Source organism: Diadema antillarum, unplaced genomic scaffold, assembly GCF_040938485.1.
Source record: "Diadema antillarum isolate AM-2024a unplaced genomic scaffold, OU_Dant_1.0 scf00000087, whole genome shotgun sequence".
NCBI lineage: Eukaryota > Metazoa > Echinodermata > Echinoidea > Diadematoida > Diadematidae > Diadema > Diadema antillarum.
This window is the reverse complement of record NW_027270976.1, coordinates 1340460-1356119: the sequence shown is the minus strand read 5'-3', so window position 1 is coordinate 1356119 and position 15660 is coordinate 1340460. Positions and strand designations below refer to the sequence as shown.

The window sequence follows — 15660 nt, the reverse complement described above, 5'->3', positions numbered from 1 at the left end:
AGAGCTGTGTGGAGCTAGGGAAAGTTTAAGTTGTCATTTGTGTGTAGACAGGATTTGAGTGCATACAAGAGATGCATTCAGTGCTCTCTGCTGAACTGAATGCAAATTATACTGCATTATACCATTTTTGGTCTGTGAGGTGATGAGGTATAAGAAGAGGTGATGAGGTATAAGAAAAGATGAATGATACTTAAATTTGACATATTGTAAAACATTTTCATGAATGTCTGAATTACCTGGTGATTTCTATCTAAAGCACATATTCCATGCTTTATAATTACACCAGTAAATCATTTCATTCTAAGGTCAGAAGTTTCTTAGTTATGCTCTTCCTTTCTCAACATATGAGTGATTGTAGTGTTAAGCTTTTTGTACTGCTATCTGGGGAAACCACAACATGACAACTTACATTACAACAAAACAAAAAACATGACACCAGATCAAATGTTTACCAAACTAAACAGCCACACAGCCACAGCACTTACTGTGTTATGAACCAACCATGACTACATCCAAATACAGATGGCTATATATCAAATGCACACCATGCTTTGAATTTAGATGTATTATTCCTATGTAGCCATGGTGACGGGTAAGTTGTGAGTCATGAAGCAGCAGAGGATCACATGCGACTGGTTATCAGATGGCTTTTGATCATGAGCTCTTCATGGTGTGGTGGGAAAAATCTGAAAGAAAGGTACTTACTCGAGAACGACTAGCAAATGGTCTTACTTGCTCTAGGAGGACGTCTGGCTCCACCGTGTAGCGCCTTCGATCTGACAGAAAGACAAAAATCACCACAGGTAAGTGCTAATGTGATTTCAATAATTCTGCAATATATCCTGATATTTATAGATATTTCATTTAACAAATGACTGTCACACCAATACCATTACTACTAAATCTTTCAAGGTTTCTGTGGGGGTAGAATGTTGGGTGGTAGAAGGCTGAACGGTGCACCACATATTCTTTCTAGGGTATGTGTTGTAAGTTACATGTACAAAATGCATGTGCGAGACTCATTTGCAACTCTTCTAAATTTTCCCATGTAAGTCCATTACTATATGTGACCCTGCACCTCAAAACAAACAAAAAGTCGCCAGACATGAATTTTTAGTTAAGACCATATTCTGAAAGAGCAGACTTTAAGCTTTAAAATGACGTATAACTCAAATCAAATGGACTCTCCTAACCTATCTAAATATTGGAAAGAAAGCACAAACTCAGGAAAAGTGTGAACTGAGAAAAGAGGCTCTGAAGTACAGTGTCTATTCAAGCGCTTAATCTTTACCAAACCGTGCTGGCTGTGCGATGAATGGGACAAAAAACATTAAGTAAACCACCAGAGTAACAACAATGAAGGGATTATCAGATTAAACTGAAATTAAACATGCCTCATTAACACATTCTGTCCTAATTGATGCCAACTTTCAAAGCAGTAGCATTATCCTTTCATAAGTAATTAGAGTTGAAAGTGAAGAGTGTGGACAAGGTTTTTCAGAAATGAAAAAGGGATTCTAAAGACACACATAATCACACTATTCTATCAAAAATGTTCGAGAAAATCTGCTGAAAAAACACACTATCCTTCCCGTTTTATGATACCAAATTTTAGCATAATGTAAAAGAAGACCCGCTCTTTCAGAAAATATTAAAAAGTCAAGTTTGGCTAGGTTGACCTATTTCACTTATTTTCAGTCCTCACACAAAATCAGTGTGTGCGACTTTATGTTCGTTTTGAGGTGCACGGTCACATATGAATTGCACGGGCTCCCAGTACGTCAGAGAATTAAGTTTAAGCTACTTCTTATTACATACAAAGTTATTCATGGTTTGGCTCCCACTTATCTCAGCGAACTTCTCACCATAAAAACAACCCAGTTTTACAGACTGTGCTTTTGTTAGTGTTGCACCAAGACTCTGGAATAACCTCTCTTCCTCAATCACACATACATCATCAATCAACAGCTTAAAAAAATCTGCTTAAAACACATCTATTTCAGGAAAGTTTCCAATAGTCACAGTTCAGTACATTATCTGCATGATTCCCAGATATCAGATATCCTTTATGAATTATGATTATGCAATTATTAGTCATTTAATTCCATAATGTCATTATATTGTAAGATCTTCAATTAAGAATGGGATTGTGTTACTTTCTTATTAATCTATTTGTTGTTTTTCTTTTGATTATATCATACTGTTATGCGAGTTGAGTATATATGCTTCATAGAAACTGCACAATGTAAATTGTGTTTGGCCCTGAAAAGGGCCTATCCAGTCCTAGGGTCCCAGGGACTTGGTAGGCCCTTTCCAGGGCCAAACACATACCCTAGAAAGAATACGTGGTGCGCCGTTAAGCCTTATACCACCCACCATTACTATTAACACTATTAATATCACTCCTACAAATTTATTGCTGCTGCTGTCACTACTATTATTACTACTGCTACTGCTATTACTACTACTTCTAATTCTACAAGATATGCGGTCAAATATTTCTCAGAGTTGTGGTATTATAAATTGAGGGGGAAAAGGGAGATAAATATATCCTTGAACTGATGCATCCATCCAACCCACCAAAGCAGTCCTCAAGTCTGAGCTCAATGCTCTGATTCATCTCCATCTGTGATTTGACTTTGATTGGTCCATCGTTGATGTTTTGGGCCCAGCGCCCTCTTGGGTGGGTGGGACTGCTGTAGTTGGTGGGACTAGGGGCCTCATTTGTTGTCTCCTACACAGAACAGACAAAGAGAATAAGATGACTTAATGCAGGTACTAGCCTATCTGTGTCTATGCAATATATTATGTGGCACATGACTTATCATAAATTCATGATTTGAATAATGATACATGTATGTATTGGTATACATGTCTGCCCCAAAACAACAACAATCACCAAATCTAAGTACACCTGGTCAACGATTTTACATTCTTCTAAGCTTCTAGAGCAGTTTTCTGACACAAATTGACAAATATCTCTGATATCATGAAAGGGATATCTTAAATACATTCTTGAATTCTTGTTCAGCAACTCTAGCAAAACAAAATGACAACACATAACACAAACATTGATATGGCAAACAATTGATAATCAGCTCTTACATATTTCTTAAAGTGTGTTTATCTGGTAACAAAACATGTAAAGGGTAACAGAGACATAAACTCTGCATACCTGGTTGACTTGCTTCTGAGCCCAGAGAGGTAATAATCCAGCATCAAAATTGCATTCCTCAGGGGAAGAACCTGAAATGAAGTGAGATAAAATACTGCGTAAAACAGAAACCAGATGGTGAATGATTGTAGTGGTTCCCTTGAGTCATGTAGCTCAGGTGAGCTAAAAAAAGACCTCGAAAGGACTCACTTGCACTTCATACAGCAGAGCTCTTATTCATTTGGTTGGTATACAGAAACATACTGTGTTGCAGTTCTAATAAATTCAACATGAACAATATGCATGCCCCACTGAAACAAAGCAGAGGGAAATCATAAAAATCTTTCTGTCTATATCACTTTTATTGCAGTAAAGTTGCCCTTTTGATATTGGATATGGAACTTCTAATAGGCCCTATTAGTACAGTAAAACTCAATCAAAATATACAACTGTATAAATCAATATGAATTATTGTGAAAGAAATTATTCCACATGATGAACACACAAAGAAACAAGCAAAGAAACACATAAAAAAGGAACAATAGCTATATAGAAAGATCTAGTTGGAACAGTCTGTTGATTACTTGAGAAGAGTTTTTTAACTTTGTGAGATATACTGAAGTCTAAATATACAAAAGTAGTGTGCTATACCTGTAGATTGATATGGAGGTCATATAAATACACTGTTCTTGTACAGGTAATTACATAAAATGCTTTCCCGTACAATTGAAAACAATGACATTCAACTGCAGCCTTCTGTTCACAGTGATGCACAAAACTACTTCCATCAGCCCAATTCTCACCTTCATCAGGTTGTCTTTCTTCCATCTCATCCTCCGTGTCCGGTCTTGACTGCATGGCTGGCTTGAATTCTGTCCCAGCATGCATTGCCTGCCAGGCGTTGATGATGGCTGCCTTGGGTTCTGGGGTTAAGTCTGGTGGGACGACGTACGTGCCTCTCCTACCAAATAGGATTCAGTGGAAGTAGTCAGATCTCTGCATATTATGAACACGCTACGTTTGTGCAGTGCTCATAATGACCGTGCCTGATTTCCTGTTACCATTGAACAATCCTTGATTGCATGGACTCTATAAACAGGATGTCGTTCCATCAATCTCAGGTGTTTTCATTAAAGGGATTGTATACACTTGTAGTGTTGGTTGAGGTGAGGATTCAGCCTAAAACTTTTTGTGAGAGACTTGGAAACCACTTCATGAAATGTTAAAGAGCATTCAATTCTAAGAGGAATTCAAACTTTATTTGATGAAAATCGGTTTGAAATGGATGTGATATCCAAAAACAAAGTAAAATAAAGTGATCCTAATAAAAGGGGGGTCTCACCTTTCATTAGGATCACTTTGTATGGGATTTCTCAGCCATTTCAAAACCAATTTTCATCAAATCATCTTTTAATTCCTTTAATACTTATAATCAAATGCTCTTTCATTCTCATTATCTAAAAAATCATCATAAAAACATTTGAAATGTGAAGCCCCAGCTAAACCAAAACTATATCACCCCTTTAAGGCCATGGTACAAGGGTAATACATTACTAACATCACATACTATCATGTGCAACTTGGGCTGGGTAAAAAGTTTTGACAGGAAACTGATAGTCGGACTTGAAAATCGTAGCAAGATGCTACAGCTATCACGATAATCAAACGATTGTGCTACTGTGTAAGGGATCCATGTTCATCCAAGAGGAATCAGTTTTGAATCGATGGAGAACTGAATGACTACTGTAAAAGCTGTTAGTTTTGCGTACAGATATTTTTGCTTATGAGGAGGTAACAGATATTTTCCCAAGGTGTTGTGTTTGCGATTTGACACTTTGACTGTTGTAAGTGCACTAAACGCATCATGTTTCCTGGTGTACTCACCTGAGGATGTTGTACTCTGGTGGTGGCTCCACCACCTTCTCTCCCATCTCTCTCAGTCTCTCCTTCATATTGTGTGTCAGCTCCCAGGGTAGCTTCCATACAAAGATGCACCTGTTAAGGGTGTGAGGTGGACACAGGGGGTGTATGACAGGTTTAGGGGGCCTTTCATGTGTCATGACAGATAGGCTTTTAGCAAGTGATACGTGTGTGTTTCCATCTTTGCCTATCTATCTATCTATCTATCTATCTATCTATCTATCTATCTATCTATCTATCTACCTATCTATAGAGGACCAACAACAGGTGTATATGACTGAAAACATATCAATGTATTGGCTAGAATGACATTGTTAATCTTTCTGTAACATAATGTTATAAGACATCAAAACATATTATAAACTAGTAGTGTTTAAAAATATCACCTTGACCATATGTAACAACACATTCATAAGAACACACCATTCTCAGTAGAAGACACTAATTAATTCCCCTCATTATAACCAATGAACAAGCTTGAAGGAAGTTATTGCCACATTGGCTAAAGTCACAATCAACATTGTTGTGATGATAATAAAACACACTTCCTAAGATTTTTACTAAATGCAGCTACTTTAACAGAAAATTCCCTAAATACGCAAATAGGAATGAATCTTTGAGCCACTACAAAACTCACCCATCCCCTGACACTGAAATCAGCTGCTTGCAGTCACTTGTAAACTTGATTCCTGTTACCAGCTCTGTTTAACACAAACAATTCAAAATATCTATTGAGAGTGTATGACCATGACAACATTTAAACATTACATTCATGTACATCACTATGGGTCTGACATAAATTACATCACTGTCCTTGTGTCTCTATTGTTTTCTATTGAAACAACCTGTTTAGGAATAAAGGCAAGTGATATCCTCCATTACAAGCCAACATTCCTACCAGTTTGACATGAGGTGGTTATGGAACAAAGACAAACATTTAGGTTTAAGATTATCTGATCCAATAAGCACTCCACTGATAAGGGGAATATCACATTATGCACAAGTTTGTCATTGTAATGATGTCAGTTGGGTAGCATCATTGTAATTCAGTATAACTATTCAATATTGATTTGACTACCATGGCATTGTTTTGACGAACAAACAAAAGACTTTGGCAAAGAGTCAAATGTATACAAAGTGGTAAGTAACGCCTATTATCTACTCTTCTCACAGATAATGTGCGACATGCAATATCAGGGTGGTGAGCCTTTCTCAAATAGCTTTGAATAGATAAGTAAAGACAACCAAACAGATAACTTTGTACACAGTGTGACTTCAACATGTCAGCCCAACTTTCCTGAATGTCCAGACATCGTTGCCAAATACTCTATGAAGTTATTCCTCAAATAGATCATCAAATTGGCAACATACTGTAGGTGACTATTTGGTAAGGGAATGATTTTCCCACCATTGCATAGCAATTTGCCATGCATTTTGGATGTGATTGCTATACAAAACATCATGCTTGTAACAATTTCATTACATAGAATCACAGACCAGTTTGTTCATAATATTTATCCATTGATAAAATTGTTATCAAATTTCAGGAAGGGAAATTATTATTATTATTATTATTTTTTTTTGTACTACAGACAACACCGCCATCTCACCTGAGTGGCCCATCATAGTAGCCACACACTCCCCAGAGTAGAAGTCATAGATCGAGAGACTCTTGTCAGAGCAGCTGGTAGCAGCATAGATCCCTGAAGGATCTAACTCTACCCTGATGAGTGTTCCCTCATCACTCTGGGCTCCTTTGTATGTCCTCTTTAACTTCCCACTCACCACATTGTAGATCCTGACACAGACAAGGACACATAAACAATACATGGAGACATTTAGGATACATTCTGTCTGTTCTAACAAGTCCAATTCTTGACTTGAATTGCATGTCCCAACTTGTTACTGTCCACCACAGAATTAAATTGGGTGGGTGAAGTGAATGTGGATGAAATATTGTTGGCTTTTCAACTTTTGTTCTCAATATACAATATATTCTGCATTCTGATCACACTGAAAGCACATTACATTCTTACTTACATTCTTAAAGGAATTAAATATTTGTATTGGCTGCAATTCATTTGTAATGATGAGGTATGACCATTATTGTTGCTTATGCTACTTAGGTAAATAAACTCATTTAAAAAAAAAAAAAAAAAAAAAAAACCAAGATATTTCACAAATCAAATTACACATATGAAAGACTCTTACACTGTGCCAGATGTAAGCCAAGCACAAGCTGGATTGCTATTTTGATAAATGCTATCCATCATAGATGTACACATATTTAACATCAGAATATAGTTTGACTAAAAGTGACATTATGTAGATACTGTACCTATACAGGACTTTTGATCACTCCATGTAGAATTATGAAATCTCAGAGCTTAGAATACATACCTGAGACTTCTATCCTGACATGCAGTGGTGATGTATTTCTGTGTAGTGTCTATAGCCAGGTCATAGAGGGTAGTCTTGCTCACAACATGGTGGTTACGGACAAACTGTAGGTCTGGGTTGAAGACGGCCATCCGGAACATGAGAGCCTTGTCAGCTCCACAGCTGATCATCTGGAGTTGCTCTCCATTTTCTGAAAGGGAAAAATGAGCCATGATTAATTCCCTACCAACTCATCCATTTATAAATAATATTGGGGCTTGACATTAATCTTTGAATTGGACATTTTGGTGGCCCCAATAAGAAATGTAATGGTGTGAAATAACATTTTTAATTCTAGCTTCCTCATTGGGCCACCAAAAGATAGTCTTTTTGAAGATTTGATGGCCAGACATCATTTCTTTTTTTGTTTTTGTTTAAATTTTGTGGCCCCGGACCACTGCTAATGTCAAGCCATGCATATACCTATATGCATGTCAACTTTATACTTTTTGTACATTCTGTTGAAAGAAGTGAAAATAAAACCTTTGAATTGAATTTAATTGAATGTATAGCATTGTATAGGCCTTTGGGTTAAATGTCAGACTATGACTTTAGCATTGTTGAGTTTGTGCCGATACAGGGATGCAAAATTTTTCCAAGTGATACACAAACCACATCACTATACTCCATCAAGATGTAGAAGGGTATCAGGCGATGCTATGGGTTCATCTGTGATGGGGTTGGTATCAGAACCTCCTACATACATGTCTATTCTAAGCCACATGACACTAAATATCCCCAAACATTGATTTCAAGAGTGTCCTAATCTCTCTCACTCCTACACAAAGAAAAACAAATGAACCACTTTGTATCAAAGCAAATTTACATGAAACAAATGTCAAAATGAAGCTATAGTGAATAAATGAAATTGGTCTGATGATAAAAGTGGAAGGCAAAACTCACTGTTAAACTTGACTGATGTGATGGAGGATGAGTGGTCATCCAGGGTCTGAACAAGAGAACAATTCTTGTCCATGTCAAAGACATGGATCAGCCTGTCTCTACTGGCTGATGCTAAAAGATTGTAGCCTGCCATAGGGAGACAGAGGAAATAAAGAGGGTCATCAGGAAACCTGTTTAGATGTATGAACACCAATACTAGGAATATGATTGCCTGCAGAATACAAAACATTCATGAGTTGATTATTAGTAATACTCTTATGCACAACTATATTTCTCAAGTCATAAAAGTGCATTAATCTAGACTTTGTGCAATTTCAATTTACTTAACTCAACGACAAAAGGGAGATTATGTTTTCAAAATTGTATGCTAAATTTTAAACAATGTTAATCCAGGTCAAGAATAGATAAGAATAAATAAAAAAATTACATAAAATGAAATTCATTACAGAAATAAAACTTATTTGCTGGTACATTATATGTGCTTGTGTGTGTCTCCGTCAGTGCTTGTGTTTGTCTATCTGTGTGTCTGTTGTGTTGATAAGCACAGCTCGGTCATCTGGGTAATGTGTATGAATATTTTAACTCTTGGTTCAACTCTTGGGTAAACTCTTGGCATTACGGACATGGTGGCAAACCCTTGATTCTTAAATTAGATATGGATGTAATAAATGAAGAATGCAGGACCCGTTGGTAAACTCCACTGTGGGGTAATAAGTATGGCAAAACCTGCTCACCAGTACTTGGCTGTGTGTATTCCAGACACAGGACCTCCGAGTCATGAGCCTCTATCTCATGAACCTTATCCCAGAATTGGAGGTCATGAACTCTCACGTTGCCGGACCTGTGGAGAGGTCATATCAAGGCTACAGTGAGATAACTCAAAGTAATCCATTTATAATTAGTACATGTAGTCTATGGTACGCGTCCTTCCTTGAGGTCTAAATACACCATTGTGTGTTAATGATGTACACTGAGAATTGTACAGGGATTAAGGTATGGTGTACAGAAAAGCACATTTAACATACTCCAGTGTACATTAAACTCTGTTGCTCTGTGTGTTTGTTTTGAAGGTGAGGGTTAGATATAGATGAAGTCTAGAACTATAAAATTATAATATCATACATATCATGCAAATGAGATATTCATAAGATCTAATCTGTCACATGCAGAAATAGTTGCCTATTGTAAATCTTATCAGGCACTGTTCTCCAAACAATGTGTTCACATACCTTCTTGGTACATCGATCACATTTTATCGTGTTCTATTCTTTGGACCCTTGACAATAACAAGCCAAAGGTCTGAAGGCTTGTGAAGTGTATAGCCATGAACTATGTACATATCAATACTTCAATGCTCAGAATGGATGGCAAACTACATGTCTTTATTGCAAAGAACTCATGATTTTATTTCAATCATTTACATGTTAGGCAGCCAAGCATATAACATATAAGGCTATGACAGGTAGTACAGAGGAAATAAAATTCTCTGTAGGTAGATCATCCTAGGCCATTGTCTCTGACATGGGGTATCATCTATACATTTCTTTATCATTCATAACAGAAAAAAACAACAACAATGAAAGGCATATAGAATTTACGTACATGAGTTAAAGGGAGGGAATAGGTTTTCATTTCTTGCTGTCTTATATATGAAAAAAAAAATGAATAGTCATACCATAATAACTTTGAATTGATGTTCTGACAAATCATATGATCAACATACTTAAATTCTTAATCAGATATTCTGTGGCAAATACGATAGCTGTTTCCCACAGTGTTATGCACTTTATGTAGTGTATGGTGGAAGTGCCCCAGATGGCAGCAAGGCATGCCATGACCATATATGCGTATGAAAGGACAAGAGGATGGTCAATGGTTATCTCACCTGTCACCAGAGGCCAGAGTTTGACCATCAGGACTGACCCTCACACATCTGATGCCCGTCTTGCCCTTCTCTGTATCCACCTTGTCAGTGTTTCCTGCTTGGCTTGGTTCTCCATCCTGCAGGCTCTCCAAGGAATCCTCACCCACATAGAGCACTTTGAGGAGCTCCTGGACATGGGATAAACATCAGAGGTCATGAACTCTGCGAGACTACTCAGCATCATTCATACACCAAAGAATACAAATAGGCCTACTAATATTATCTCTATCTCCTGAACACACTCTAGTGGTTACAGATGCTCCTGGAAGATTTCTGCATAGAACTTGTGGGAGTGCAAAAAGACTGCAACTGCCAATGGAAAATTACTTTTTGAATTGATCATAATCAAAATACTATATCATTATCATGCACTAATCTTATCACAAGTGTTCTTCCAAGTTTCAGTACAACTACATTACACAGAACACAGGTGTCTAATATCAATACTATACACCTTAGTCCTCGTAGTAGTAGTAGTAGTAGTAGTAGTAGTAGTAGTAGTAGTAGTAGTAGTAGTAGTAGTAGTAGTAGCAGTAGCAGCAGCAGCAGTAGTAGTAGCAGTCGGAGAAGTAGCAGTCGGAGAAGCAGCAGTAGAAGTGCAGTGCGTTCCCATTATAACGAACACGGTTATAATGAACACGGTTATAACGAAATTCTGGTTACAATGAAATAAAAATTTAGGCCACAACATTATCCTCTCTTTGCTTTTTATTGTCTATTTGTTCAGTTATAACGAAATTTCGATATAATGAAAGAAAACTGCTGGTCCCGAGGACTTCGTTAAAACGGAAGTCCATTGTAGTAGTAGTGGTGTTTGAAATAACTGCACCCCTCTTTGATCTCTGACACTCACATGACTGTATATGTTGCGTTTGTAGATGTTAGTATTCATGGTGGGATCAACGTTCCAGATCCGAATGGTGCAATCAGAGGAGCAGGTGAGGAAAGACCCAGCTGGGAGAGCCGCCCGGTTACCGTCGCTAAGCTCTGGGTACATATCCAGATCAAAGATGCAGGCCGAGTGGTAGAGGAAAGACCACTGCTTGCCAATCTTCCTCAGGTCATGGAGGTCCCACATGTACAGACTGTGATCATTGTACACACAGGTCAACTGTGAGGGAGACAAACATAAACTCCATTCACTGCTAAGACATCAAAAGACCATTTAAGAGTTCTATGGAGAGTGCAGATCAGCTCTCCGTCAAATTATTTCCATAATACATCTCTATTACAAAATTTGTATCCATGTTAGTTCCTTAGAGGACAAATGAATACTAACATCTTGATATAGAGGAAAACAAAATACCTTGTACATGTACCAATATTGACCAATATGCAATAAAATGAGAGCGACATTATGAGCAAATACAATTTGTGACTTAGCAGTACTCCTATTCTTGTGCCAATAACAAAATACATAATGATAAACAGCAACACAAGGAAAGAAAGCACAAGATAAATAAAGGAAATATACCATTTAATATGATAAACTCTCCACTCTTCAAGTGCAGGCAATAGCAAAGGCTGAAACTGAATAGATGTATAGTGTGCTGTACTCACCTTCTTGTTGATGTCATCAAATGTTATGGCTATGGCATCAGGGTACTTGGCATTGTCCTTGTGTGCTAGCATGTGGCTGGGGAGATTACCAAATGAAATGGACCAAAATTATTTTCAGAACAATTATGGAATTACAAAAGGTCAATTAGACAAATATGATGAGGTGGGTAAGATGAATGGCTGTGTGGATATGAGTAGAGACAGCTCGTAAAATGAGAAATATATGGTTGAGAGTGTAATGTACTTGTCTCCCTGTTCTCACAGAAAGAGTGCAGTGTCAATGTACTTTGATATTTGAATGGCAGACAATGTCTTTTTGACATTCTGAGAAACATACAGGATCAACTTAGCATTTGTGTGCAATGCCATATGAAAATTATGACTTGGCAAACTTTGGAATAACAACCTGTTTTTGAGCTCAATCATAATTCACTGTATCTGGGGTGGCTGATAAGCTGCCTGTACCTTGCATCGATGCCAGCACTGACGTTAACCCCTAGATAGTGAGGCCTGGGTAGAGTGGCGATGAAGTGTAGTGTGGAGGCATTGAATAGACGGATGACTCCAGAGTCACAGGCAACAAAAACATACTCCTCAGTGGCCACTACGCCATGTGCACCAGTTGTCTGAAAGTGAAAACAAAAAATAGTTTTATATTCTCATTATGCCATAAATCATTGGTCTTCTCTTTCAGGACGTTCTGGATCAGGGTTTGAAATTAAGAGGCATGGTGGACAAATCTTGCAAATTTGTTAACTGCATGGCAGACTTGTTTCAGCTGACTGTATATTTAGGTTCTATGACATTTGCTTCTGCAACAATTACTCCAATGAAATATCTGCAAGCTAAGCCAAACATAAATTCTACCCTCAAACATAATCCAAATCCTAATACTAATTCTCAAATCAAACTAAACAAATACCCTATCACAACCCTAACCCTAACCCTATTTCTCAGAGAAAATAAGACCAGAGCAACTGTCGGAGGAGCAAATGTCATGTCACTGTATACTGTATACGCTATATATTTCGCGGGGGTTTTATTTTTCGCGAATTTCGCGAGTCGGGAGCTATTCGCGAAATTAACAACACGCGAAAATATTACCTTCCAAAATGAATCCCTTGCCTTGTTGATACGAACATTTCAGTACTAGTATACCATGTCACGGCTTACCGAACAGACCATACTGGCTAAGCTTGTTTACGTACATATAGCATGTCCACGTCTACTTACGAATACTGTAGAGAGCCAATCCATTGCGCCACAACGTTACAAACGCGCGGCGTGTCACCCTTGATTACATGTAACTAGTACTACAAAGTGTAGCTCTTGCGTTTGCATGCCGCTACATGTCAACTTTAGGGGCCGGGGCTTCGCATGCACCAGCTGGTTGCCGCTGAATTTACTCGTACCCCTCGTACCACTCGTCAGAAATCTAGCGCGATGGACTTAACCACTTCAAAAATGTTGAATTCTAACTTACTAGTTTGCAGAGTTTGGTAAGTCTTTTTCATGCAGTGTATAACTAGTATCATTCTTATTTGCTAGTAAGTTGAAAATTCACACTTTCTTTGCCACTTCATATTTTCTCTGGTCCCCCAATCGCGAATTTAACCACTCGCGAAAATGTGTGATAGCGGCAATATGCGAAAATTTATGTACGTGAAAATCATAGCGTATACAGTATTTAACAGCCCATGTGTTTGGAAAAGACAAATTATAAATTAACGCGACCACTGCAAATGATAAAGATTATAGTACTTCTTCACTGTATTCAAATCATTTTCTGATATTATCGGTTCACTTTCTTTTTTTCAGTAATATTTACTGACATCATTTGTTCGCTTTCCTTTTTTCTTCAGTAATAAACAATATCCATATTCTTCTCTACGCACTCACTCTGACTTCCACCCATTTGTCTAGGAGTCTCTTGCTGTTGATTTCACAGAGGAAGCCAGACTTGGTGATGACGTACACCTTGTCTCTGTTCTCTCCTCGTCCATGCGCTATGCTGCAGAAGAAGTTGTTCCTCTGTTCTCCTAGGATACCTGATCTACCGCTAAGGGCATGGATCTGTCTTGTCTGAACAGGCAAAGGAACAAACATCTATATCAATTTTTGTTTTTCCCACACAGAAGTTATCAGGAGGTATAATGTAAGTTATAAGTACACATGCAGAGTATTGTCTAGATCTGGTAAGGAATTAACAACTTTTAATGACAGTCATTTAAGAGTTATGTAAAAAAGAATACAAAGGTGAAATTATGCAAAATGAAATACTAGTAATCAGCACTTACAGTATGTGCATGCATTGTACATCTATACATCTATCCAAATCTATCTATCTATCTGTCTATCTATCTATCTATCTATCTATCTATCTATCTATCCATCTATCTATTATCTATCTAGCCATCTATCTATCTATCTATCTATCTAGCCATCTATCTATCTATCTATATATATATATCCGTCTATCTTCAGCCATGAATATCATCATAGCTCTGAATGCATTAAACATTTTTTGTCCCTTTTCAGAAGATATCATCTGCCTAAATTCATAGAAAGAAGGTATACATATTCCCCTTAACATTTCAATTATGGCATTAATATATTTTACCACACAAAACTTACTTTGCTCTTGGCTGCAAGATACCAGAACTTGACACACCTGTTGCCAACAGCAACAAAGGAGCTTCCATCTTCAGAGAAGGAAAGTCCAGTTATCTGTGGGCACATAGATGATGATGAAAAGGAGAAAGAAAATATACTTATTAAGAATATTCCTCCCAGAAAACAAGAAAACTAATGGCACATTCACATTGATTCTGAAGGTTGAATTGGCTGAAAAAAAAAAAAAAAAACAGATGAAAGACAAATTTTCAAAATTCAAAATACTGACAAGATTCAGGTAGTCTGATGACTTGCAAAGTCAGATTATTTATGACAGGTGGAAACTCTGGGTACGAATCAATGCAACAGGTAAATTAGATTTAATTGATCAAATACAGGTGCTAAGGGTATGTCATTTTATACAGCCAATGTAAATTAACACTATCGCCAGTGGTTGATGTGGCAATCAAAAACCACAGTGCCAGAACGAGAAATAGGTGTTTCCATTTGAGTCTTGTTCAGACAGCTCCAGGTCCATGCTTGCCAAGTGTGACCCTGGACCTCATAGTACATGCCTCTTACAGCAGTCACATGTCACTCAATATCCACAGAACACTGGACAACACAGCATGGTCTATGCCAACTGAGAAAAGTTCTTACAATCTGTGAGCCAGATGAAGGGAAGACTGACTGATGGACATACAGAATGACAGACATACATGCACTGACATGTACTCAATGCGTTTGGATAGCAAACGATTTCACATCATTCATGATGAAATGCATCCCAAACTATCTTGTATTGAGTTGTAAAATGTGTGGAATATAATTTATTTCATTTAATTCATCATGATTTTATATGCAATACAAATTTCACTTGATACTTCTGGTAAAAAAATCTAGTTTTCTCCTGCCAAGAAGATACCTCTATTGACAGATTTCAAGACCTAAAGAAGTTCTAAGGAAGCTGCAGAAGACAGATAAGGTTATCCCAAAGACAGGAGATTGAGGGAGCCATAGGCCTCAGGCAATGAGACAGAGATTGTATCTGCAAGCAAAATTGATCCCATGATTCGAAACTTGGGAGGGACAACTCTCGCCTCCTTTGTAGGTCAAAGAGTTATATTTTAAGTGAGGGGATATTGAT

At 37.5% G+C, this 15660-nt stretch overlaps 1 protein-coding gene across 1 annotated transcript in view; it reads right to left on the bottom strand.

The window, feature by feature from the left end:
- Positions 1 to 15660, bottom strand: part of LOC139718058 (uncharacterized) — a 76271-nt gene that overhangs the window by 19219 nt on the left and 41392 nt on the right. Inside the window, exons 7-22 of the mRNA XM_071629551.1 lie at positions 14535 to 14627; positions 13800 to 13982; positions 12366 to 12526; positions 11901 to 11976; positions 11194 to 11451; positions 10302 to 10468; positions 9151 to 9257; positions 8417 to 8542; positions 7475 to 7664; positions 6685 to 6872; positions 5712 to 5775; positions 5039 to 5149; positions 3958 to 4115; positions 3176 to 3246; positions 2581 to 2734; positions 733 to 776 (exon numbers count right to left, since the gene is read on the bottom strand). Coding sequence (XP_071485652.1) covers positions 733 to 776; positions 2581 to 2734; positions 3176 to 3246; positions 3958 to 4115; positions 5039 to 5149; positions 5712 to 5775; positions 6685 to 6872; positions 7475 to 7664; positions 8417 to 8542; positions 9151 to 9257; positions 10302 to 10468; positions 11194 to 11451; positions 11901 to 11976; positions 12366 to 12526; positions 13800 to 13982; positions 14535 to 14627 — 2151 coding nt within the window. The remainder of the gene's footprint in view (positions 1 to 732; positions 777 to 2580; positions 2735 to 3175; positions 3247 to 3957; positions 4116 to 5038; positions 5150 to 5711; positions 5776 to 6684; positions 6873 to 7474; positions 7665 to 8416; positions 8543 to 9150; positions 9258 to 10301; positions 10469 to 11193; positions 11452 to 11900; positions 11977 to 12365; positions 12527 to 13799; positions 13983 to 14534; positions 14628 to 15660) is intronic.